General features: G+C 47.1%; 1 protein-coding gene and 1 pseudogene across 1 annotated transcript; both read left to right on the top strand.

Moving 5' to 3' along the window:
* The first annotated feature begins 1810 nt into the window (after positions 1-1810).
* LOC136531480 (ATP-dependent 6-phosphofructokinase 2-like) lies at positions 1811-22513 on the top strand (annotated as a pseudogene).
* A 1393-nt stretch (positions 22514-23906) lies between these two features.
* LOC136531479 (subtilisin-like protease SBT5.3) lies at positions 23907-27499 on the top strand (the record flags this gene model as incomplete). The annotated part of the gene is made up of 4 exons (XM_066524136.1): positions 23907-24086; positions 24213-24426; positions 24565-24729; positions 27378-27499. Coding segments are annotated over exons 1-4 (606 nt in total), but the record flags the coding sequence as incomplete, so codon positions are not given.
* Positions 27500-27813: the final 314 nt, after the last annotated feature.

Genomic DNA, 27813 nt, shown 5'->3' with positions numbered 1-27813 from the left:
GCCAACAGTATCAGTCAAGCAAACAGAGCACTAGTTGTTGTTTGAGGAAAAACAGTTCAGCATACAGTTTGGCATGCAAATGTAGTCCTCCACTTCTTCCTAGTAAAAAAAGTAATGTTTCTCTTTCTCCCGGAAGGTTTTGTTCAGCACACAGCACCACGTAGGTTTTGTTTCATTTTATTAACCACACCTCACTCTTAAAAACAATGCAACAAAACGGTAGCACTATAGCGGGCAGTAGAAACTAGGATGGTTTCTATAGTCATTAATTAATTAGAGTGCCAACTAAACAAAACTGTAATATAGTATTGGAATTAAGGAAGAGAGAAAGAGAGGAGAAAATGATTTTCTATACGATAAACTTGTAACCATGGTATGAAAAGATGCGATAGTAGGGATAGGCATTTGGGTTACCTGATTAATTCAGGTCAGGTAATTTGGGTTTGAAGAGTTTCCAAATTTGATACCTAAAATTTTCCTTGAGAAAATAGTATTCGATATTTCGGGCACCTGATATTTCAGGTTCGGGTCGAGTATTCACGAACTACAAAAAATAAGAAAAAACATAAAAAGTCCAAAGATATAGAACTATATCAGTAAGTTTAAGCAATATAAACATGACCTATTATTAGCATTTTAGGTCAAAAAATACAAGCATTGCATCATATATTAATAGGTCCCAACTAAATCACAATTAACATTAGACAATAGCACAATCAATCAATCACAAATACTGAATAGCACATAGTCTTCTCTATTTCACATTAAATGGGTAAATCCGGTACCGGGTTACTCGAACTAAAATCGGGTTTCTAAATCTAGTATTCAAAATAGTCATCGAGTGATTCCGGTTTAGATTTTGGGTATGGAGTTTTATGTCCACCTCTATATGATCTGTGGACGGTAGAAGAGAGAAGTCACGTGATTCGAGAAAGAATATTTAAAAAAAAACATCCATTAGAATATGGTTTCTTTGTATAATTGTCTACTACCTTCATTCCCTTTTATAAGTTGTATATGCATACTAAGATTCAAACCTTAAAATCTTTGATCAATAATTTGGTTAATGATTTTTAATTATTATAATACAAACTTGGTATACTTAAAATTGTAAGCAATTGTACTATCAAATAATCATAAGATTATAAGTATAAATAATATAATATAATATAAAGTAAATGAATCATGAATGGTCAAAGTATAGTTTAGTATACCTTGTTATTCTAAACATGCCTTATGCAATGTGAACTCATCATAGATCAGTTAGTTGGGTTTCTTGTGGTGGAAGCTATCCACTCAGGTTAAATCCTCGACTTGGCACGGGTGCTCACATTTTCTAGATTTCAAGATTTAATGGTGCTATGCTTCCAGTGGTGGGTGATGTCCCCTTTGACAGCGTGGTGACTTCGTGAATCTCGAAATCTGCCGGCTCAGTCTTTGGAGGTGCTCATAGGGGTGGAATTTGCATACGTTGTTCATAGGTGTATCACGATTCATGAATAGTCAGTTAGTAAAGTTCTCCTCCGTCCTAAATAATAACATTTATGATATCAAATAATTATCATCTTTATTAATTACATTTTGATAGTATACCTAATTAACGTGGACACCGTAGTTAACGGTGGACCGGAGCAAGCTCTGGTGACCATCCCCACGCAACGTGGCGCCATGCACTCCTCTGTCCTGCCACGTTCCACTCTTCCCCTACCACCCGGCACCTTAACAACACGCTGACGGTCGAGCACCGGAGCACGGCACACCGCGCTCACCCCGACTGACACCGGCACAGACTAGACACCGTGACACAACCATGGACAATGGCGAGATGCGCCTGCCGTCGTTCACGCTCCACAGCCTCCCCACCCTCGACCACGCCGCGAACATCCCCAACCCCATCACGCACCACCCACTACAAGGATTCACCTCTAATGCCACACCACATAATTACAACACCGCTAATTTGGTTGTCATAGGTGGATCGTATTGCAACCTTTCCATAAAATGGTTGCAATATGTGCCTATAATGCAACGGACTAAATGTATTGCAATATGTGTGGTTTGTCGTTGCAACAGGCATGTGCTACTGCAACCATTTAAGAATTCTGTTGCAATTAGTTGGCATTATTGCCATGACATTTTTGAGTTGCAATAGTATTGATTTTCGTTGCAATTACTTGGTGTTATTGCAACTATATTGGATTTGATTGCTTTTGCTTGTAACTATTGCCATGGTTGTTATGGGTTGCAATAATGTTCCATGGTGTTGCAATTGCTTGGGTGATTATTGCAACAAGAATTTTGAATGGATGCAATAGCATGTTCCTATTGCCACGGTTTTCTGGGGTTGTAATAATCTTTTGTGGCGTTGCAATTGTTAAGTACTTATTGCAACTACAATCCTAAATGGACGTAATATCATGTTAATATTGTCACGATTTTTTTGTGTTGCTATAGACTACCCCTGATGCAACGGCCTAAAAGTGTTGCAATATACAAAAATGGTTGCAATAGACAAAATGCTCCACACATTAGACTACCCCTGATACAACGGCCTAAAAGTGTTGCAATATACCAAAAATGGTTACAATAAATAAAATGCTCCACGCATTTCTGAATAATATACCAAAAAATAGGGGTGAGGAGGATTCAAACCCGCGACCTGCCACTAAGGCCCCGTTTAGATGCAAGCCAAAAACTAAAAATTTTCAAGATTCCCCGTCACATCAAATCTTGCGGCACATGCATGGAGTACTAAATGTAGATGAAAAAAAACTAATTACACAGTTAGCCGAGAAATCGTGAGACGAATCTTTTAAGCCTAAATAGTCCATAATTAGACAATTTTTACCAAATAAAAACGAAAGTGCTACAGTAGCCAAAAGCCAAAAAATTCCGGAACTAAACGAGGCCTAAAGATGAGCATGTCTTACCACCACATCATGGTTGTGTTTGTGATTTTTTCTAGCATGTTTCCTTATACATGTTTGGTCCAATCATTTGAAATTCAAAACCGAAAAAATATGGGCTAGGTTGCACGCTTACGCCTGGTCCGAGTAGGCCTGCTGGCGCCAGTTGCAAGCTGGAGCCCATCTGCCGAGGGAATTGATGTGAAAAGGGCAAAAAAAAGATGCTGGCCAAGAGAATTGAACCCAAGACCTCGGACTAAAGCCAAGCACACCGTACCACCACACCACTTCATTGTTTATGATTTACTTCGGCATACATTGTTCTTAACATGTTAGTGAGAGAATAGGACAAGGAACCAAGGAAGTCTAACCACCAGGCTACAGCAAGTGTTTGTGCCAAGTTGGGGTAATTTTCTTCAAGTACTAATTCCATCCAGTTAGATGAACAGATTTGGAATGAAGAACACATGAATAGTTGGTATTTCTATTCTTAATAGTTGGTATTTCTAAAACTTTTTTAACAAGCAATAGCCTATGTATATGTTGTTGTGTAGGAGTTTCAAAAAAATTAGAACTCATTTGATATTTTCTATCTTTTAAATAAATTTCTGCGTGCTTACCGAAAGTAATTCCAAATTGAACTGTGCGTACCTCCAACAGGAGTCAAAAAAATTTACAAAGAACATATTTATAGTCATACATTTCACTCTATCCCATATCCCAGAGTTGTTAGGGAAAACATTTGTTTGCTAGAGATAATTCATCCTTCTATTCCTAAATTAAGATCAAATAATTGTAATAATTTTAAATTTTGTCAGAAAATTCTACAATTTTGCATGGTAACATGTTTTTGTTATCTAATCATCATATAAAAAACTCAAATGATTTTAACAAGGTGGCAATAGACATTGTTCACAAATTGATACATCTCTCACATAATTATAAGTGATTAATATGAAAGATGTATCCAATTGTGAACAATGTATACTAACATTTTGTCGGATGGAGAAATTACCAATACAAGAGTTGTAGATCACGTTGGGTTGTACAACTTTATTGCTGACGACTTTTTCATTTGAAATCATTAACTGTCCAAAAAACATGTTTGAAGCTCTCATATTTTGAAATTCAAATTTTGAATTATTCAAACAAAGTTGGATAAAGAAATGACCAAAATAAAAGTTGTAGATCTTTATGATTTCTACAACTTTGTTGTTGATAATGTTTTCATTTGAAATCATTTACTATCCCAAAATTCTATTCGAATTCTTATATTTTAAAATTCAAATTTTGAATTGTTGAAACAAAGACGGATGGAGAATGTACCAAAACCGAAATTGTAGATCTCAGTGGGTTCTACAACTTTGTTTTCGACGACTTTTCCATTAGAAATTATCTACTATTTCAAAATTGTAGGAGTTCATAAAAATTCTAGAAGAAAAAGAATGAACACGTGATGACAGGCGTGGCAAGCGGTTCTGTCTTCGTCGCTGACCACGGGGCCCACCGTACCGACGTGGAGGCATAGGACTGGCCGGACCACGTCACCAGCCCCACGGCCTGCGCCGCTCACCGCACCATTTCATTCACACCTACACGGGAGCAAATACTGGTTGCGCGGGAATCCAGCCAGTGGGACCCGCTCTGATGCAACAGCCTAAAAGTGTTGCAATGTACCAAAAATGGTTGCAATAGACAAAATGCTCCATGCAGTAGACTACTCCTGATGCAACGGCCTAAAAGTGTTGCAATATATCAAAAATGGTTGCAATAGACAAAAAAATATATTCTATTAACAAAAAAATGCTCCACGGAGGATTTGATCCCAGGAACTAAAGTACAAGCAAACCCTCATCTACCATTGGAGTACTGAGGTGTGTTCGACATTAAGTAGCCTTTATATTACCATCTGGCCGCCGTCACCGCGCCCGATGCGCCTCGACGCCGCCGTGCTGCGCCAACAGCTCGCCACCAGCGCCCGACCATGTCGTCCATGCGCATCGCCGCTCGAGCACACTACCGCGTGCATTTTTTGAATCTTATTGGAGGTACGCATAGTTCAACTTGGAATTACTTTTGATAAGTGTGTAGAAATTCATTTAAATGATAGAAAATACTAAATCTGTTGAAAAATTCTTGAAACTCCTACATGACAACTTAAATGTTGTCTATTACATGTAAAAATGTAATTAGGGGTATATAAAATAATTATTTTGCAAGCTACTTCACAAGGGTGTATTAATTAGTTAGTTAAAAAATAGAAAAATAACTTTTTTGCACAACAAGTGGCAATGTAAATCCACAAATATCAACAGCATGGTAAAGGTAAGGTTGTGTCCAATTTTGAGGTGCGTACGAGTTCGAACATATTACGAGGTATTCAAATCTCAAAGTTTGACTTGAGTTGGATGGCAGGATCTGAAGTACTCTTAGCAACTATGAAACTCACGAGGAGTATGCCTAGTAATGGAATGTGTTGTCAAAGAAAATTATGGTGGTTGGGTGGGTGGGTGTGTTTATTACTGCGACTTCCAGTGTGGAATCTGAATTTTATTTTGATATCTTTAATTACTAGTAACTTAGTATTTTCTTACACTACAGCTTTTCTTAGTAATACATGCATTTGATAAGCTTGAAGTAACAGAACATGCACATACTTTAGATTTAGGGTTTGTCTTCTAAAATGAAATGGGGCATTCCTGAATTTTAATGCCATATTACTTTTTTTAAAAAAAACTTCACGGGAAGGAGCAGACCGCACCCCCGCTTTAAATTAGGAAAAGTCCATTTTTGGCCCTCCAACTATGGCAGCAGTTTGGTTTTAGCCCTCCAACTCCAAAACCAGACACCCGCAGTCCCTCAACTCTCAAAACCGTTTAAAATTGGCCCTCGCGCCCATTCGACCGCGGTTTCCGCACAGTAAACTCTCCACGACCCTGCCTGTCAGGCCTTTCCCTCTCACCGCCAGGTTGGGCCCACCTGTCATCCCCTCCCTCTCTTTGCGGGCCCCACCTGTCAGGCCTTTCCCCAACCAGCAGCGAAACAGAGGCAGGGGAGGGAGATGGCCGGTGATTTCTCGCCGTCGGCGAGGAATCTGGCGAAACCAAGGGCACCGGCGTGCTCCTCGCGACGAGCCGCACCTAAAGGTGCCTAGGGTTTAACCCCTACCGATCTCTAACTAGGGTGGCGGCGTGCATGGTGGACGGCGACGAGGGCCCGACGGCGCTCCAGCGAAATCCGACCATGGCGGGTGTGGCTAAGCTCGGTATGAGCTTCTAGGGTTCGCGGGGAAGACGAGGGAAGGAAGAGAAGGGAGTGAGAGAGCTTCGGTGATAGCCGGCCACAGGAAGCTCGAAGTCCGGCGAGCCCCGGTCATGGCGGGGTGGCGGCGAAAGTGGCCAATAGGCCCTCACCTAGGCTCGATCGACACTGCGAGTGGGTGGAGATGGTGGCGCGAAGCAAGGCGGAGCTACTGGCGTGATGGTTCAGGTAATGGCGTGGCTATGGTGGCGCACGAGCTCGGCGGAGCTCCTCGGTGTCGCTGTAGCTCGGTTTCTCCGCAACGAGCATGTGATGGAGATGCCGACGGAGTCGGAGTCGCAGTCGCTGCCGAGCTCTTCTATGCCGAGGCCGCCATTGTCCGTCCGCTCACCGGAGTCCCGCGCCTCTGCCACCTCCTCTGCTCCCTCTTCTTCCTCCTCTCCTCTGCTCTTTGCTCTGCCGCCGTCGCCGCGCCCTGGTCCACCACGCCTCTGCTCTCCCTTTCTTCCCTAGCACCGACCTACACCGGAGCCGAAGCCGCTGTCGCCATCGCCGTGCCCTGCTCCACCGCGCCCCTAGCTCCCCCGCCGCTCGGCCACCAAGCACCGCCACCGCCCTACGCCGACGAGCCGAATCGCACTGCTCCCCGGCTTCCCCCTTCTCCCTCCGCTCCACATCTCTGCTCTGCTCTGCTCCCCCTTTCTCCCCCAGCTCTCCGACCAAATAGATCACACAGTGAGCATCCCCATCCCTCCACGACTCTCTTCGGTTCCATGCCCAGCTCGTTGAGCAGGCTGCAGCGCACGCTTGGCACCCCTTCCCTCCCAGTGCGCACGCACAGTGAAGCAAGCAGTAGCTAGCCGGAGCTCCGCCCTGTGCTTAGTCACGGTGCGGACTCCGCCATGAGTTTTGGACACTGGCGCTTAGTCGTGGTGCCCATTGGCTCTGCCTAGGTGCGCAGCAGCCTCGCCGTGACCCGCCGTCGCCGCCGTGTCGCTGTCAACGTGGCCAGCCTTGCCCGAGCCTCTAGAGCCACATCTGGAGCCCTAGCAGGCCTCGTCGAAGCCCTAGAAGGCTAGAAGGACCCCGCTGGAGCTTCACCGACACCTAGGGAGCCCCACAGTCATCCCCGTGCTGTCGCAGTGCCATTGCCAGCCGCCTTAAGCTTCAATCCACCACCTTCAGCCCCTCAGAGTATTCACCATGACCTCGCGGAACCATAGACCCCCTTCTCTATCTCCCTGAGCCGCCGTAGAGCGTGGCCGAGCAAGTTCGCCGCCAGCGAGAGCGCGGCCGAGGAGGAAGAGAGGCAGCTGTGCCCCTTGCCACGCTCGCGTGCACTCGGTGCACCGTGCGCCACTCACACTAGCGCCTGCGTGAATTCGGTCAAAGGCCTGACAGGCAGGGCCCGCGAAGAGAGGGAGGGGATGACAGGTGGGCCCAACCTGGCGGTGAGAGGGAAAGGCCTGATAGGCGGGGTCGTGGCGGGTTTACTGTGCGAATACCGCGGTCGAATGGGCGCGAGGGCCAATTTTAAACAGTTTTGAGAGTTGAGGGACTGCGGATGTCTGGTTTTGGAGTTTGAGGGCTAAAACCAAACTGCTGCCATAGTTGGAGGGCCAAAAACAGACTTTTTCCTTTAAATTAAGGAGATGTAGGGCTCGAACCCGGGTCTCCAGACTAATGTCATATTACTTTTTTATAACAGTTTGCAATTAAGTGAAACTAACCAGTTTTGTTTTTCAAGTCACTTTGTCACTGATCCTAGTTTGCTGATGTTGTCATAATCTAAAATGTTTTCATTTATTTGCAGATAAAACCTTGTTTTCTAACTTGCTTTCCACTTCCACCACCCCTTAGACAAGGTAATTTCTATTATGCATTTGGCTGCATATTAGCAAAAGGAATTGTCCATTGAAAGAAAAAGGCAGCAACACTAAAATAACTTTTTAAGAATGAGTTCCTTACTAGTTTGTATCAATCTTGAAGTCCAAGTTATTAGCCCAATAGATCACTTTCTCATTTCTCACTTGTTGACTTGTTGTCCTGCTCAACCTGTCAGTATTCAAAATTTCAACTAGGCCATATCATTTGACGACTTTGGTTTACTAATGGAATTTCTGTGGGGTTGGGTGTAACTTGACCGTCAGAAATTTCCTAATACTGTTATTTGACATTGCAGGAAACAAATGCTAACTTGGATGAGATAGTTGAGCTAGCAAAGCAGCTCCAGGTTAGTGTAATCTAAGTTGCTAGCACTTGGGCTGTACGAAAGTGTAGTGCATTTCTCTGTTTGCTCAATTTTCTGTTTCATCTGAACTAAATGTAGGATGAGACCAATATCAAGCCATTATGGGGAACCGCACAACTTTTTTTGCATCCACGCTGCATGCATGGAGCTGCTACTAGGTTGGTATCTTGGATTTTTTTTTGTATTAGGCAAAGTTATGGACTCAAAAGTATGTTGTACAAAACTATAGTGGAGTGACTGTTATGGACTCAAGAGGATTTTTTTGTCATGCCTTTAGTGGTTATCTGCATTTGTGCTCTTATCATTCTCTTGAGATCAGTAATAATGTGTTGTTATGGTTTTCGCCTCACAGAATTTATCCTAGTAGCTAACTGCTATGGTTTCACTGCCTTTCTATAGGCATTGCTTTGAACTATTTGATGTAAGTCATCCTGACTTTTATTTCTTAGGTTGTTGAGGCAGTTCAAGGTGTGAAGATTACAAATGCCAAGGGAGAAGTGAAGTATCCAATCAAGGTCAGGCAATGACATTTGGTTACAACACTGCTCCACTAAATATATTCTATCATATGGATTTGTTATGTTGTGAATAAGACATCTCTAGGATATCCTTTTGATCAATTTACCTTTCCACTGCTTACGTACTCTGTAGTGGTACTTGTTGCCATATTATTGTCTAGACAATGTGCTATACCAAAACATTCAATTAGGATGTTTGATGTTAACTATAGCATGAACTGCTTTGGACCACCTAGGTGGTCCTTCTGCCCATGCTGGGTCAAAGACCTTGATGATTGGTTGCTTAGTAGTGCATGGACAACAACTTTTAAACATGTATTATTGTTCTCTTTAACCCCCAGGTTTGGTGTTAATTGTTCTTATTGTTGAGTTCTTTCATAAATTTAGCTTGTAACTATGGCTTGTAACTATTGTTGAGTTCTTTCAACCCAGCGCGCGTGCGTGCGGCAATAGTCACGTGCGGCGGGCTCTGCCCTGGCACAAACACCATCGTCTAGGAGCTCGTCATCGGGCTCTGGGAGCTCTACGGCGTGCGCGCCATCTTCGGCGTCCAGAATGGGTACCGCAGATTCTACTCCGAGGAGGATGAGCCCCCTACCTGTGGCAGAACCGCCTAATCTAATGCCTCACAGGAGTGCTTGTCTTCCATTAGACACTAAGCACTCAAGGGAGAACACTAAATTACTCGGTTCCGTCGGGCACACCCCAGGGGAGAACCCAAAAATCCACATTTTTGCCATCAGGATCACAAATGAGAGAACAAAGCTTACATCATTCTTAACCATTTCATACATCCCTTTTAGTACAACATCAGAGTATAATAGTTATTGTATAACAGCGGAATGTAATCATATTATCAGAGTTATAAATAATTTAATGTACAGCAGAATTTAAACATGTGATCAGAATTATAGCGGAAATAAACATCTCTTAATGATATGATGAAGTATTGATATATAAACTACTACAACAGATTATGAAACTTTCATTTATAAAAACATTTGGTGAGAGTTATAAATAGAAACTACGATTGCGACGTAAAGGAATCCTCGTTGAGCCCACCAGGAGGAATCCACACACAAAGGTCAGCTCAAGCGTCCACCTGTCACCTGCAACAGGGGGAATAAAACCCTGAGTACTCAATTGTACTCAGCAAGACTTACCCGGCAGGAGAAAAGAAAAGACTCCAAGGATATGCAAGGCTATCTGGTTTGTGGGTTGCATTTGCAGAAAGCATTACTAAGCGTGCGTCCTTATATTTGATTTTTAATAATAGCCACATTGGTTCATTAACTAACCATTCTATGTAAGCACCTGTGCTACTTTCAAGCAGGTGGTAAGCAATCAGATTTCCTTTTCCATCTTTCATCTTTCATCTTCAGTTCTTACTACGATGCTAAACCGCAGACAAGCCGTACCGGATAGCCCGGCGATTCGCGAATCAATGCCCCCAGCTGGGTACCCCGAAAACACACGCCCTGCTTGTACCCCGGGCACAAGCAGGACCAACCCATCACTCTCCTGTCCCGGGTGTCCAGGTCCCTGTCCAAACTGGGACTCCAAGCCCCCGCCCCTGAGTCCCGGACTCAGTGCGGTGCAAGGACCTCCTCCACCAAAATAAAACCCTAACAGTCGGTCCGGAAAGAGCCGGATCCGCGACAAGAGAGCAACAAGTCTTCCAAGTGCCCATACACAAGTATGTGCTCGGGATAATAAGTCTGTGACCTGCCTAGAGTCATATGCAACGATCGGTCCTTAACCGACCAGACAGGGAAAAAATAGTGTAACCAAGCTATGCCCCGTGTCCACGGTGACACAACTCCTTACACTCACCAATACCCAAACCATATCCCTGCCCGGTCACCATTTTCCTTTCCACCATTTTGATATTTTCCAAGTGATAGTAATCCAATAATATATTTCCTATCTCTCGCGAGTGACAGGTAATCACTCGACTTCTACCGGAGTCCTGTAGCATAGCATTCTACACGATCCTGTCATACTAGTAAGACTCATAGGAATAAAGATATATATGCAAGTGGGTTTCATTCAACTCCTTAAACTTAATGCACAAATATAATTTAAACTGCAGAAAAGTAGAGGTTATGCACCGGGGCTTGCCTGGGTAAAATATAACCAAAAGTTAGCATTCCATCTTCGTGATGTGATCACCATAGCATCATCTTTTAGCTACTCCAGTTGATCCCACGATCCCTCATCGTTCCTCCATCGATGTGTGGTCACCATCATGCCTTCTTTTGGTTATTCCAGTTAATCCACCATTGCACCTAAATGGTATACATCGTTGCAATATGCTTGTCTAAGGAAAACATGCATAAACAAGATATTTAAAAGACGAAAGAGATAAGTTGGAGCTTAGCCAGGGCAACAGGTCGACAGAGATGGAGTCACGTGTGGACGTCGCTAAGCCGCGGGCGTGCGGAGGCAACCGGAGCGTGGTTGCGCCGGCATGCAGTGGCAGCAGCATGACGTGCTGTGGTGCAGGGTGTGGTTGGAGACGAAGAAGAAATGGCCTAATGCAGCTTGCGTTGCTTGGCTGCTGGTGCTATAAAAATGCTGCTGGTGCGCTGGCTTTCATGTATGAACCCAAGACTAATTGGTCTCCTCTCCTTCGCATAGTACCGGGGCACTCCACCATGCACGACAGGAAGCAATTTGCATATGCCACTGTCCTCTCCCTCTGCATGGCTGCTGCATGCACTAGCACGGACGCTTGCATCATTTATCTCTCGTATTAACTCTCTGTTGGCCCTCTCGTCAAAAGTTTCGGCCAAGACAAGTCGCTGCCGTCAAAAATTTGGGGCAAGACAAGTAGCTTAGTCAGTCAAGCCTGTATGCCTGGTTGCCATGCACAAATTAATGTTCGCTTGGTCTCCTTTCAAACACTGCACCGTTGGGTCAAAAATAATGGAGAAGGAGAATGAAGGAATTTTTGGAGGCTAGCTACCTCGGTCGATTTCAGCTTGCGGAGAAAACGATAGACGCGGCTTTCTCGGGCAAGAACAGACGAACTGGAGTTGAGAGAAACAAGTGAGCAGCGGAGCAGAACGGCTCGGCAGCTCGGCGTATCCTTTTTAAAGACTGGAGACGCGAAGGCGCGACAGCGACGCGTCGTAAGGTTAGTGGCTAACTAGCTTGCTTAAAGGTAATAAAACATTGCTGCGAACGACGGGATGCTTCGGATGAACAGTGTTTCCATGCTGCTACAGCTACCGTGTTTTTACCGGGCTTATTACAGCAGATGGTGACTGCCTGACAGTAGTCGTCGTCGGATAGTGAGAGAAGCTAGCTAGGGTGAACAACTAACTGCTTGCATCGATAGTCCCCAGCTCCCACACCACTTGCTTATGTGTGCGGCATGCTGCTCATGCATCACATTCTTTTTCTAATAACACGTCGTAGACTTGACTTTGGAGACAGCTAATTAATTCATGGGAAACTTTGGTGCTTGAGCTAGTATACTATAGCAGGAAGACATGACTTAGTTTGCAGGTGCATACTAAAGATAGTCAAGAGCTGTCAGAGGTCATGGAAGTCATGGTTGTCTGCAGGAAGCCGTGTTTTTCTTCGTGCTACAGTGTTTTTCTGCGCGCTACAGTGATTTCGCGACGCTACAGTGTTCCTCTGCGGTGCTACTGCCCCGACGTGCACGACGTGCCAGCTACAGTGAAGCATGTTTGATTTCAGGCGAGTATGGTGCACGCCGAAAAAAATAAACGAAGCTGCTGCGCTCTCTTTCTCGTCAGTTTGTGCTTAACAAAATAAATCCGTGAGTTTATATATATGTATCGTTCTATTTATTAATGGATTTTATTTTATTTATAAAAGTTGATTTTCATGCTTAATCTAACCGAACAAAACGTTCTCTAGAATCGTCGTCGGACATTCCTGAATATTTCTACGCACTGCGTAATTTATCTTGAGCGTTGATTTGAGTCCACGAAACTAAGTCATACGGGATTCACTTGTCGTAGCAAGTACGTTTTAAATTAAAAACCCAAAAAACTCGTTTCGGAAATTTTTCTTAAGCCTAAATCGCGGTGCTAAATAAACTCGTAACTCCAGGGGTGTTACAACCAACCCCCCTTAAAAAGAATCTCGTCCCGAGATTCGAAGCTAGAACTAGAAGGGAAAAACGTGATTATATTTCGTAGATCAGAGATTACACGAAAGATTACACGACTTCAAATACTCAACCACACGGGGATCTAGGGATACATGGTTAAGAGCAACATAGTACAACCGAGACTTAATCTAGAAGTCGAGATAGACGAGGGCAATGGAGAAACAACAAGATAATGATTATCCAAAACATAGCGTAGCACCAACAGATCCAAAAACAGTCGACTGAGAAGTAAAACATCGCGAACCCTAAAATCGAACTATCCAAACGAACTTGAACTTCTTCGGCGAACCAGATCCTTTCTTCTTCTTAGATCACACCATCACCTCAGACAGGCGAACCTAGCTTCACAACGTCGACTGGATCTCGTAGCTATGCTCCGAATATGGGGGAATGTGGATGAAGAAGAAGAGCAAGAACCAAGGGGATTTTATAGTAGCGAATGGAGGTGGAGCGCAAATCACTGGCAATGGAGGCGGAGTGGATGGGATACAAGACGGTTCATGCTATGAAGATAAGATCGGACATGGTGCGCTTCCTACGCGAGCGGTAGAGGGGGAAATAAAGGAGAGGAGAGGGGGTCCGCTCGAGGAGGCAGGCGTGCGGGCGGTCGTGTCACCAAAAGAAGAGAGAAAGGAGAGGGAAGGGGAAATGAGGGGGGGTCCGGTACCGGGAACGACGGTGCGGGGTAGAGAGCCGACCGGACGCCAGGAAAGGAAAAGTGCACAGTGCACAAGGACGGCGAGTGCGGCACAATGCTGTGGCCACACGAGAAAGGGAAGCTAAAGGGCCTGACACAGACGGCGTTCACAGGGCATGCAATGAAATAACCCGGCATACATAGCGTGGTCAACTAAACACAGGGCTTGGGACATGACATCCACTCAGGCTTTTACAAGCACTCCCTACTACTTGAGACTATCCTTCCTTACTACTCTTCTTTTCTTTCTTTTACTCGACCACGTCCGTCTTTCATGTAGACTAATACCATGCCATACTTTCTTCCTCCAAAACCACCTCCTCTTGCTTACTTTGAGAGAACACTAATTCATCGACCCGTTGTGGATTTCCTGTTTAAACACCTGAACATTTTCAAGAAAATTATTTGTAGCAAAAGTGGTATGGCGGTGTAACTTAGTAAAGGTACTTGGTTAACAACCTCGATACCAGCGCGTGCCAAGCAGCGTCACCATGTGGCAGCTGTTCCACAGGGAGCCCTCAGTTTCATCGCAGCACCATAAGCTTTTAACCAGGCAACTATTACCAACTTACACGCTATGAAGGCGGTGGGGTCATAGACCACAGAGTAAGGGGAGTATTGCAAGGGAAAAATTTAAACAACAAAGGTTCCCTCCACAACAAGGGACAAGGAATACAAATCCAACGACGGATTTGTTTTAAAGAGATTCAAGTGTTTTGCCGGGACATCCACAATTAGTCGATACAGTGTCCTATGTTCATGGCTAATCTACTAGCATCTGAATGTCAACTTCTCTTGCAACCCGCTTAATTTCACCCTAGAAAACTTTAAGCACATCTAACGAAACTTTAAGGTAGATGAACGTAATAAACACAGCAAAATAACAAAATGCATGTTCCAACGATCTGATACGGGTACAACGTACAAGCATTCAGGCTCACATTCACAGCCTAGCATTCACCTACGGTCGGATGATCTCAACAACTACGGATGATAACAACGGCAAGAGTACAATACAGGGGGACAGCAACGAAAAACACTACTACTACGGTACAACATCCCAAGGCAACTAGTCTACATCTTCTCGTGGCAACGGCTGAGTGAGAGGAACCAAGGGTTCGACTTCTGACACTTCCGAGGGTGGAGGTGCTGGTGGTGCTGCATCACCGGTTCTTCTTCTCTCTGGTGGGTGGATAGGGATCCCTTCCAAGATTGGGGCATCCTGCCCTTCAGCAGACAGCGTCCTCCGCTCGGCCCTGGTGATAAGATAGGCCACCCATAGCTGATGGACATGCCAATCTTCAGCCCCCTTTAGAGCTTCCTCCATGGTAGCCTCTCGGCTCTCAGCAGCTGCAGCGCTGGCATGCGCTTTGGCAAGCTGCACCTGGAGCATCCTGTTGAAGATCTCGGCTTCCTCGGCACGCTGAAGGCACGCCCTCAGCTCCAAGGCTTGCCGGTCATACTGCTCATCCAAAGCAAGCATGTACGTGGTCAAGGACACCACGGTTGGACTGTCCTCTTGCGCATCCCGCCCTTGCAAAGCCTCCATGCGAGCCCTCCATGCCCGCCGATTCCTGTCCAAAGGTGGAAAGAACCGCATGGGGGTACGGGCAATGGGCTCTTCATAGATCTGGCAGAGGTACCGCAAGGCTTTACGGGCCACAACCTGATAGGTGTCGGTGAAGCTACACCCGGTTGCGGTCACACTCCAGGCTTCAGTGACGTCGGGGAACTCTTCACTCTTCCCAATGTAGACGGTAACCTCACACCGATCGGTGCCATGCATCTCATACTCACAGCCCTCATACTCTAGACGATCTTTGACTCCGAGCTTTTGCAGGGTGGCATGCAGGATTTTGGGAAAACCCTCCACATCTAGATAGTAGGTACTAACCCAGGCTCCTGCCATCTCTGGCAGTGGTTGCAAGGAAGGCTGAGCGAAACGCTTGCTCAAAGGAAAAGCTAAATGAGCTAAAGTGCGCCGAGTGGTGATACCAAGGCTAACACAGGCTCTGCTTATAAAGGCGGAGCGCTCAGTGGTCCTGGCGCGGTTCACTAGGGTTCCCGCGTGAGATCACTACGACGAATCGACCAAATTCTGCGTGTTTGAGGCGAGCGACGTTCGAGGCCATTACTGACTAGTACGACTGCAGGGCAAGGGTCCGACAAGAGCATATAAAAAGGGTACGGGGAGACATGGGTCACGACAGGCGTGAAACCACGAGTGAACACGAAACACAAAACCACAGTGCAGACCTAACTATGGAACAGGAACGAGTCAGTCGTGACACCTATGGAGGGTGTATCTACAAGCAATACGAGTGCTACAATGCACAAACAGGATATGCATGAATGCACGTCCTATACGTCCTTCCATTGTTGCCAGCATATAGGGCAACCGTTCTCATATTTTTGGCACAACGTTCTCTCCCTGTAGCTAGTCGATACTATCGAACTATGCTCGAGTCAGTGTACCTGCAGAAAACTTGATTAAGCCTATCTAAGTCAGCAGAGTGCCATCTATCCTAGATACATAACCATAGTAATAGGGCGACTTATATAACTTCGCATGTAAACGTCCTAACTTTTTGCAAAAACAGGTTGTCAATTTTTAGCTTAGAAAAGGTTTTGAAAGCTTTATTTCCTCATTTATGCTCTGATACCACCTGTGGCAGAACCGCCTAATCTAATGCCTCACAGGAGTGCTTGTCTTTCATTAGACACTAAGTACTCAAGGGAGAACACTAAATTACTCGGTTCCGTCGGGCACACCCCAGGGGAGAACCCAAAAATCCACATTTTTGCCATCAGGATCACAAATGAGAGAACAAAGCTTACATCATTCTTAACCATTTCATACATCCCTTTTAGTACAACATCAGAGTATAATAGTTATTGTATAACAGCGGAATGTAATCATATTATCAGAGTTATAAATAATTTAATGTACAGCGGAATTTAAACATGTGATCAGAATTATAGCGGAAATAAACATCTCTTAATGATATGATGAAGTATTGATATATAAACTACTACAACAGATTATGAAACTTTCATTTATAAAAACATTTGGTGAGAGTTATAAATAGAAACTACGATTGCGACGTAAAGGAATCCTCGTTGAGCCCACCAGGAGGAATCCACACACAAAGGTCAGCTCAAGCGTCCACCTGTCACCTGCAACAGGGGGAATAAAACCCTGAGTACTCAATTGTACTCAGCAAGACTTACCCGGCAGGAGAAAAGAAAAGACTCCAAGGATATGCAAGGCTATCTGGTTTGTGGGTTGCATTTGCAGAAAGCATTACTAAGCGTACGTCCTTATATTTGATTTTTAATAATAGCCGCATTGGTTCATTAACTAACCATTCTATGTAAGCACCTGTGCTACTTTCAAGCAGGTGATAAGCAATCAGATTTCCTTTTCCATCTTTCATCTTTCATCTTCAGTTCTTACTACGATGCTAAACCGCAGACAAGCCGTACCGGATAGCCCCGCGATTCGCGAATTAATGCCCCCAGCTGGGTACCCCGAAAACACACGCCCTGCTTGTACCCCGGGCACAAGCAGGACCAACCCATCACTCTCCTGTCCCGGGTGTCCAGGTCCCCGTCCAAACTGGGACTCCAAGCCCCCGCCCCTGAGTCCCGGACTCAGTGCGGTGTAAGGACCTCCTCCACCAAAATAAAACCCTAACAGTCGGTCCGGAAAGAGCCGGATCCGCGACAAGAGAGCAACAAGTCTTCCAAGTGCCCATACACAAGTATGTGCTCGGGATAATAAGTCTGTGACCTGCCTAGAGTCATATGCAACGATCGGTCCTTAACCGACCAGACAGGGAAAAAATAGTGTAACCAAGCTATGCCCCATGTCCACGGCGACACAACTCCTTACACTCACCAATACCCAAACCATATCCCTGCCCGGTCACCATTTTCCTTTCCACCATTTTGATATTTTCCAAGTGATAGTAATCCAATAATATATTTCCTATCTCTCGCGAGTGACAGGTAATCACTCGACTTCTACCGGAGTCCTGTAGCATAGCATTCTACACGATCCTGTCATACTAGTAAGACTCATAGGAATAAAAATATATATGCAAGTGGGTTTCATTCAACTCCTTAAACTTAATGCACAAATATAATTTAAACTGCAGAAAAGTAGAGGTTATGCACCGGGGCTTGCCTGGGTAAAATATAACCAAAAGTTAGCATTCCATCTTCGTGATGTGATCACCATAGCATCATCTTTTAGCTACTCCAGTTGATCCCACGATCCCTCATCGTTCCTCCATCGATGTGTGGTCACCATCATGCCTTCTTTTGGTTATTCCAGTTAATCCACCATCGCACCTAAATGGTATACATCGTTGCAATATGCTTGTCTAAGGAAAACATGCATAAACAAGATATTTAAAAGACGAAAGAGATAAGTTGGAGCTTAGCCAGGGCAATAGGTCGGCAGAGACGGAGTCACGTGTGGACGTCGCTAAGCCGTGGGCGTGCGGAGGCAACCGGAGCGTGGTTGCGCCGGCATGCAGTGGCAGCAGCATGACGTGCTGTGGTGCAGGGCGTGGTTGGAGACGAAGAAGAAATGGCCTAATGCAGCTTGCGTTGCTTGACTGCTGGTGCTATAAAAATGCTGCTGGTGCGCTGGCTTTCATGTACGAACCCAAGACTAATTGGTCTCCTCTCCTTCGCATAGTACCAGGGCACTCCACCATGCACGACAGGAAGCAATTTGCATATGCCACTGTCCTCTCCCTCTGCATGGCTGCTGCATGCACTAGCACGGACGCTTGCATCATTTATCTCTCGTATTAACTCTCTGTTGGCCCTCTCGTCAAAAGTTTCGGCCAAGACAAGTCGCTGCCGTCAAAAATTTGGGGCAAGACAAGTAGCTCAGTCAGTCAAGCCTGTATGCTTGGCTGCCATGCACAAATTAATGTTCGCTTGGTCTCCTTTCAAACACTGCACCGTTGGGTCAAAAATAATGGAGAAGGAGAATGAAGGAATTTTTGGAGGCTAGCTACCTCGGTCGATTTCAGCTTGCGGAGAAAACGATAGACGCGGCTTTCTCGGGCAAGAACAGACGAACTGGAGTTGAGAGAAACAAGTGAGCAGCGGAGCAGAACGGCTCGGCAGCTCGGCGTATCCTTTTTAAAGACAGGAGACGCGAAGGCGCGACAGCGACGCGTCGTAAGGTTAGTGGCTAACTAGCTTGCTTAAAGGTAATAAAACGTTGCTGCGAACGACAGGATGCTTCGGATGAACAGTGTTTCCATGCTGCTACAGCTATCGTGTTTTTATCGGGCTTATTACAGCAGATGGTGACTGCCTGACAGTAGTCGTCGTCGGATAGTGAGAGAAGCTAGCTAGGCTGAACAACTAACTGCTTGCATCGATAGTCCCCAGCTCCCACACCACTTGCTTATGTGTGCGGCATGCTGCTCATGCATCACATTCTTTTCCTAATAACACGTCGTAGACTTGACTTTGGAGACAGCTAATTAATTCATGGGAAACTTTGGTGCTTGAGCTAGTATACTATAGCAGGAAGACATGACTTAGTTTGCAGGTGCATACTAAAGATAGTCAAGAGCTGTCAGAGGTCATGGAAGTCATGGTTGTCTGCAGGAAGGCGTGTTTTTCTTTGTGCTACAGTGTTTTTCTACGCGCTACAGTGATCCTCGCGACGCTACAGTGTTCCCCTGCGGTGCTGCTGTCCCGACGTGCACGACGTGCCAGCTACAGTGAAGCATGTTTGATTTCAGGCGAGTATGGTGCACGCCGAAAAAAATAAACGAAGCTGTTGTGCTCTCTTTCTCGTCAGTTCGTGCTTAACAAAATAAATCCGTGAGTTTATATATATGTATTGTTCTATTTATTAATGGATTTTATTTTATTTATAAAAGTTGATTTTCATGCTTAATCTAACCGAACAAAACGTTCTCTAGAATCGTCGTCGGACATTCCTGAATATTTCTACGCACTGCGTAATTTATCTTGAGCGTTGATTTGAGTCCACGAAACTAAGTCACACGGGATTCACTTGTCGCAGCAAGTACGTTTTAAATTAAAAACCCGAAAAACTCGTTTCGGAAATTTTTCTTAGGCCTAAATCGCGGTGCTAAATAAACTCGTAACACCAGGGGTGTTACACTACCGCTGGAGCCCACTATGTTGCACCACTGGCACAAGGTCGGGGGCACCGTGCTGGGCACGTCGTGCGGTGGGTTTGACCTCGCTAGGATCATGGATGCCATCGACCGACATGGGTTCAACCAGGTGTGCGCCATCGACGGTGATAGCACGATGCGCGGGCTGGTGAGGATCTTCGAGGAGGTCTGGCGGCGTGGCCTCCCCGTCGCTGTCGTGGGCGTCCCGAAGACGGTGGACAACGACGTGGGCATTATCCACCGCTCCTTTGGGTTCCACATGGCGGTGGAGGTGGTGCAGCGTGCCATCGGTGCGGCACAGGTGGAGGCCGAGAGCGCGGCCAATGGCGTGGGGCTCGTGAAGCTCATGGGCCGGAGCGCAGGTCACATCGCGCTGCATGCCACGCTCAGCAGCCGCGACTTCGACTGCTGCCTCATCCCCGAGGAGGACTTCAACCTCTACGGCGTCGGCGGGCTGTTTGAGTTCCTGTACCGCCGCCTCAGGGAGAAAGGCCGCGCCGTGGTCGCCGTCACCGAGGGCGCCGGGCAGCGCCTCATCGTGAGATCGGCCGACCCACAGTAGCCGCACGACGAGTCCGGCAACCCGGTGCTCCTGGACGTGGGCGCGTGGCTCAAGGCCGAGCTCGGGGCGTGGTGGGCGGCGGAGCACGCCGGGGAGCTGCTCACGGTGAAGTACATCAACCCGACATACATGGTCCGCACCGTGGCGGCCAACGCCGAAGACAACATGTACAGCACGCTGTTGGCGCACTCGGCGATCCACGGCGCCATGGCAGGGTACACGGGGTTCGTCTCGGGACCGATCAACGGCAACTATGGCTACATCCCCGTGGTGGAGGTCGCCGAGGCGCACAACCCCATGGACACCATGGACCACAAGTGGGCTTGGGTCAGGTCCGTCACGAACCAACCCGACTTCGTCCAGAGCACGGAGGTGCAAGCTATAGATGGCCAAATGGGCCAAGCACGATGGGCCGACATGGGCCTAACCCAAAAAAGCACGACACGAGTACGGTCCGGGCACCGGGTCCATAGTGCCAGTGCCGGCACGGGCATGATGTAGGGCCATGCCTGGCCGCATGTCCAGCCCGTAGTACCGGCACGGGCATGGCATGGTTAATGGGCCGGCACGATGGTGGTCTGATTATTTTTTATCGTTGGATTGATTTGCAGTAATTCTAGCCATTGGATTACCTTGCAACACTTCTGACCTAGGCATAAAAGCAACTCCCTCCTCTCTCTCATTTTTAGCAAAATTCACCATCGGGCCCCGAACTTGGCCGATGGTGTCATCCAGGTCCCTGAACATCTAAAGTGGTATCTGTGGGCCCCTAAACTTGGCAGATGGTGTCATCTAGGTCCCTAAACTTTCAAGGTGATCATCGTAGGTCCCTAAACTTAGCGGGTGATGTCATCCCGGTCCCTAAACTTTTAAGGTGATCACCAAAGGTCCCTAAACTTGACAAGTGGTGTCGTTCTTGTCTAAATATAATAATATTAAAAGTTACCTATAGTATTAAAAGTTTTATCTATTAAAAGTTACTTCTAGTTTTAGTATTATTTTAAAAGTTTTAATAGTAGTATTAGAAGTAACTTTTGTCTGTTATTAATATTATAACATTATTATTAAAACTTTTAGTACTATAATACTATTATTAAAATCTCTAATACTATAATACTATTAATAGAGAAAACTTTTAATACTATAGGAAATTTAATATTATTTTGATACTACTAATGATACATAAATACTAGGTTAATTTTAGTATTTTTCTATTTTAGTTTAAACCTAATATATTTGTTGTTGTAAATTATTTTCATACTTTAATTTATTTTTTGCTGATGCAAATTATTTTATATAATTTATATTCTCATGATAAATATTATATAAATAATGATTGATTAATTGACACATGTTGGATCCACGTCTAACGTACAGCCAGCGTGCCATGCCAGTTTATAGAGTAGGTTAGACCACATTTGGACATAGATGATACCGTTTGCTAAGTTTAGGGGCCTGCGGTGATCACCTCGAAAGTTCAAGGACCAGGGTGACACCGCCGATCAAGTTTAGGAACATGCTGTGATCACTCTAAAAGTTTAGGGACCTGGATGACACCGTATGCCAAGTTTAGGGACCCACAGATATCACTTTAGACGTTCAGGGACCTGGATAACACCGCTAGCCAAGTTGAGGGACCGACGGCGAATTTTGCTCCTCATTCTTTCCCCTTCCAGCCGCCGCCGTTTATTTCGCTCTCTACTCTTCCGTCCTCAGCTCCACCTCTGACTTCCTAGGCCGGCGGTCCCAGGCTATTCCCTCTCCCGCTCGTCTTTTCCGCGGTCCCAGGCTATTCCCTCCCCCGCTCGTCTTTTCCTCAAGGCGCCACTACGACGGCAACAGTGCGAGGCACAGCTGCGGCTGCGACGGCGCGGGGCCGAGGAGTGGCCCGACGACGGCGTGTTCATCATGGCAGCGACGCAGCAAGCTCCTCGGCTCCTCCTTGCAGCCACGGGCCGGCACGGCCATGGTGGGCCGCCGTACCTATGAGCACGACACGTCACGGCTGAGGAGCTACAGTGTCGTGCCTGGGCCGAGAGTTAGGCACGGTAGCCCGAGATGGCACGACACGGTAGGATGTCGTGCCGCCTAGTGACGTGCCGCCATAGTGTAGTGCTGCATAGTGCCCGTGCCAGTGTCGTGCCGTGTGGCCCGGTTGGCCATGTATAGTGCAGGCCCTTAGACTATCTCCAACAACAGCATCTAAAATATAAGACCCATCAACAACATCCAAAATACAAGACCTATTCGACGTTTGGGTAGCGATACAGACAAAATGTTCAAGACCCGATTTTTATCTTCTCCAACAATATGACCCAAAAGAGAACTCTTTCTGCAAAATGAGTCTTTAGAAAAGAGGATATCCATATTTGAATTGTGCCTGTTCTGTCACCCAAAATAGGTCTACCATATAGATACTCTGTTGGAGACGAATACAGTAGCATAGAAGACCTATTTTGAATTTAGATGTTCTTATAGGTACTTTATTGGAGACGTCTTACCGGACTTTACGAGGGTATGTGATTCCCAGTCAGTTGAGCGCCACGCCATAGATTTTTCAGTGCTGCTTCGATGTTCCTGCACTGTACTAGTGCAAGGTTATCCTCCTTTATATAAAGGTGGCAAATGTTCAGTAGTTTACTGTGACCAGTGAAGTGGGGTGATTTTGATCCTCACTACGTTACCAAAAATATTCAGAATCTGACATAATAAAATAATCAATTTGCAATCATGACTCAGTGACTCGGTGTGAATCACCTTCGTTGCCGACTTCCGTTGACCGTTGACGAGACCAAGCAAAGGTTTGGGCCCCCACAGGCCACGCAAGCCGGCCGGCCCAGTCCAGCAGCTTTGCCCTCTGCTCTTTGCAGTCGTGACTCGTGAATACCCAAAACGCCTTTCCCTCCCTCTCCCCCAACACGCAGTTTCTCTTCGTATGTTTCGTCTTCATCACCTGATAATGCGCAGTCATCATTCGAGATTGGAACAATAAGCCACAAGCTCTGTCAGTCCGCACAAACAAATATCTCTGCACAAGATGCAGAAACAAACCTACCTACCCATCAATTCTCAAAAAAGCCAGTGGCCCTAGCGTTTTGCACGAGTTCGACGACACCATCACCTCTCCAGCGGAAGGTCTCCTCAAAGTTTTCCTTTTTACCAGCGTAATCTCTGCCCAGGGGGTGGCGGGATAACTGAAAGGCACGCCGCTTACCCGCTTTGCTCACCAAAAAAGGGGGCTTTTCGGCAAACAGAAAGCTCCACTACTTTTTGTTAGGACAAGACCCACCCCCATGCCATGTCAGATGTCACCCATCCTTGGAGCTGCCTATAAAAACAACAGTGCCCAAGCAAGAACATCCACTCTGCTCCGCACCAGCATCGCAGCTCCTCACTCCACTGCCCGCTCCATTCTCAACAAACAACCAGCTGTTAGTCCAAGCATCAGCACAAGGAGATGATGCGCGCTTCAACTTGTCCGAGAAATCGCCGTGCTCTTCTCTCTATCGCGCTGCTGATCACCTGTGCTCTGCAGCAGCAGCCGGCCTCAGCTGCCAAAAAGGCGAGTAGAGTAGCTCACTGTAGTCTGTTCTGAAGCTTTGACTCGCTGCTCGCTCTCTTTCGGTTGTCTTCACTGTTTCTGCTGAGTGCTGACGGAAAGCTGGCCGCTGTTCCTGCTCTCTCGCAGTCGTACGTCGTCTACCTCGGCGGCCACTCTCATGGCCGGGCGGGCGCGGCGCTGGCGTCCTGCCGGGAGCGCGCCAGGAGCTCGCACTACGCGCTCCTGGGCTCCGTCCTGCGCAGCGAGGCCAGGGCGAGGGATGCCATCTTCTACTCGTACACCCGCTACATCAACGGCTTCGCCGCGACGCTGGAGGAGGACGAGGCGGCGGAGGTCTCCAGTACGTGTGGGCTCGCTCGTGTTCGATCTCTCTTCTCCGGCCGTCGTTGCCGCCGTCGTCCACGAGCTAGCTAGTATGTCGTTCTCTGATGTTACACTACTGTGACTAATTACTCTTCCGTGACGACGACGATGGCAGGGCATCGGCGCGTCGTCTCGGTGTTCCCGAACCGAGGCCACCCGCTGCACACGACGCGGTCGTGGGAGTTCCTCGGGATGGAGGAGGGTGGCCGGGTGAGGCCCAGCTCCATCTGGGCCAAGGCGAGGTTCGGTGAGGGCGTCGTCGTCGGCAATCTCGACACCGGTAACACGCTCACCTCTTCATGCTCATGGTCTCTTCAGCTTTTCACCGCGATTTGCTACGTTCGGGGATTAGAGCCACTGAACCAATAGCACTATAGATTAGTACTAGAACACTTCCAAAACAGTCCTATCTTCACCTTCACACTTCCAAAACAGATCGATGTGTACGTGTTGCTAAAGACCAAAAAAAAAAAACAGTCCAAATCCTGCTGCGCCAGCTCATCGACACATCACACAAGGCCAGACCGTGTAAGCCGGAGGAGTGCAGCCGCCAGCAGCGGCGACTGCCATGCTTCTGTGGTTCTGTTGGCTTGTGAGGCGCGCGCAGCCGCGGAGCGCGGCACGGCAGCGGGTGCAATCAGAATCTGCGCAGACGCAGACGCTGCTGGGGCTAGCTTGCGCTTCGCGATGAGTTTTTGTTTGTGTGCCGGTGGAGTGGAGCGGAGGGCGCAGCGCACCGCACGCAGATGGATTGGAGTCTTCCGTTCCGCTCCCGTGGGAACGGCTGCCAGCGTCCGCTGCCTGCCGCGGCTTTCATGGCTTTTCGACAGTTTTTTTTTTCTGGGCGGATTGTGGTTGTGGCTTCTCGGGTTCGGAGGAGCTGCTGTGCAGCTCAATCGATCGAGAGCTGCTTGGATTTTACTGTAGGACAGGCAGTAGGACTGTAGCACGTAGGAGCAACAAGAAACCAAACGTGGTGGCACTAGAGAGAGTACTCACTGAGTCACTGTCATTTTCTCAGGCACGTTCAGCACCGCTTTCTCGACTGATTGCTACAGTACACTGTGAGCTAGAGCTAGTAGAGCTAAGACCCTGTTCTCTTGAGCTTATCGGTAGAATCAGTTCTACTTTTCAGTCTTAGAAATAGTATTTTTCTCTAGACAACAAATCAGCCCTATAAATTAGCAGTAGCAGCAATAAGTCCTGACGAACAGAGCCAAAAAAAAAAGTTTTAACAGCCTAATTTATTTTAAAAGAAGAGATAAAAACAAGTCCTTATTACTGCAATGTAGCTGCCCTATTCTGCTACACTACTTCAGCAATATTTTTCAGCGAACGAATAATGTTTTCTTCTCACAGAATTTCAGCTGTCCTATTCTGCTGCACTACTTCAGCAATATTTTTCAGCGAACGAACAATATTTTCTTCTCACATAATTTCAGCATAAGCCAAATTTCAGCGAAATGAACAGGGCATAGAGGCCGTAGAGCTAGAGCAGGCTGAAACTCCAGCGAATAAGGCCTAGTCACGAATAGCATTTTGCAAACAAACGCAATGTCCGTTTATGTTGATTCTTATGCTGAAATGTTACCAGAGAAAAATATCGTTCCATAGCTTAAAAAAATAGTGCCGAATAAGTTCAATTGAACAGGGCGAAATACTTGTATCGAGTACTAGCATGTGAGAAGCAATCGTACGTGGTAAAGGGCAGTACATGTACGTGGCCGAGCTCGTGAAAGCAGGCTGAGATGGCGGTCTTCAAAGCATGGAAAGGGCTTTTGCACGGCTGCGCCTGCCGCAGCCAGAGCCCAGGCGCACAGAGCCGTAATTCCCTCAGTCCCTGGGGGCGCCACGGCCGAATTTTTTACTTTTTAGCTCTTTTTTTTAAAAGTTTCTCACAAATAGACTCCTGGCGGAAAGAATTCAGAAAATAGACCCTAGCTCGGCACCACCGATGCTGACGCCGAGCTCGGCGCCACCGATGCTGGCGCCGAGCCCCTAGGCTAGGGCAAACTTACATGGAAGGAAGCTCGGCGCCGTTGACGCTGGCGCCGAGCATGCCAAAATGGATATATAAAATTTTGGCTAACACCCTAGTTTTACAGTGAGATGGATATATAAAATTTTGGCTAAGTCCCTAAATTTACCATGAGATGGACATGCTGAAATTTGTTTATATATCCGTCTCACGGTAAAACTAGGGTGTTAGGTTAAATTTAGTGGTCGGCGCTATGACCTATGGCGCCGAGACGTTACCTTGGCTTGCCGCAACAGACTAGGCAGCGGGCATGCACTACCTCCGGTAGCATCGTCTCTACCGCTCTGAATGGTTTCTCGGCACCCGCAACAGGCTAGGTTAAAATGTTTTCAAAAGGGACCAAAATACAAAAATTTCACTTCTGCTCGTGCATCAATCGATCCATCGACAGACTGGTCTGGTATTCAGCCCTACCCGTCTGGGACGGCACACGGACGGCAAGGCTTGGCCCTGCCCGCCCGGCTGCATGTCCCTGATCCAGCGAATTCTTCTTTCCTTCCTCCCCTCTGGCGTAATCTGGCCCTCTGACCTCTGCTGTAAAATCACGCACGTCGTACTTTGCTATTCACGCACGTCGTACTGCATGCTCGGCGCCAGCGTCAACGGCGCCGAGCTCGGCGCCAGCATCGGTGGCGCCGAGCTAGGGTCTATTTTCTAAATTCTTTCCGCCAGAGATTTATTGTGCAAGAAACTAAAAAAAAAAAACTAAAAAGTAAAAAATTCGGACGCCACGGGCTCTGTGGCTGGCGGCAGCCGGCAGGGAAGTCCCGCATGTGGAGTCTAGTCCTATCCTCCGGCTGGGCTGCTCCCCTCCCTCCATCGGATTATAGTATTCGCGGCCATGCCCGCGTGCGACGAGATGATTAAACAATGCTCGTGCTCTTGTGCAGGGGTGTGGCCGGAGGTCGGCAGCTTCAGGGACGACGGCATGGGCCCGGCGCCGCCCGGGTGGCGGGGAATCTGCCAGGACCAGCAGGCCTCTGACGACGCCCAGGTTCGCTGCAACAGGTCTGTCTCCCCTCCCGTCCTCCCTCCTCACTCTCGCTGCATTGCTTCGCTCGCACCCCATCCGTGGCATGGAGCCGCTGCCTCGGGTCTCGGCCAGCCGAGCGCTTCATTAACCTGTGTGCCTTCGTTGGCACCGTCGTGCCTACCTGCTACCCAGAGCAGTAAACAAACATCCGACCCGCGCCATTATCCTTAGCTTCTGGAGGTTGGTCCTCTGCTCATCGTGTTTCTTTAACCCGTGCGTGGCGTGGCAATGACAGTGTGTCAGTGTCTTTGACTCGTGTTTGCCATGGTTTGGTAGAACATGGAGTCGTCGTA

The sequence above is a fragment of the Miscanthus floridulus genome, unplaced genomic scaffold (genome assembly GCF_019320115.1).
Source record: "Miscanthus floridulus cultivar M001 unplaced genomic scaffold, ASM1932011v1 fs_362_1_2, whole genome shotgun sequence".
In the NCBI taxonomy this organism is placed as follows: domain Eukaryota; kingdom Viridiplantae; phylum Streptophyta; class Magnoliopsida; order Poales; family Poaceae; genus Miscanthus; species Miscanthus floridulus.
The sequence above is the reverse complement of the archived record's forward strand: the minus strand, read 5'-3'. Positions and strand labels throughout refer to the sequence as shown.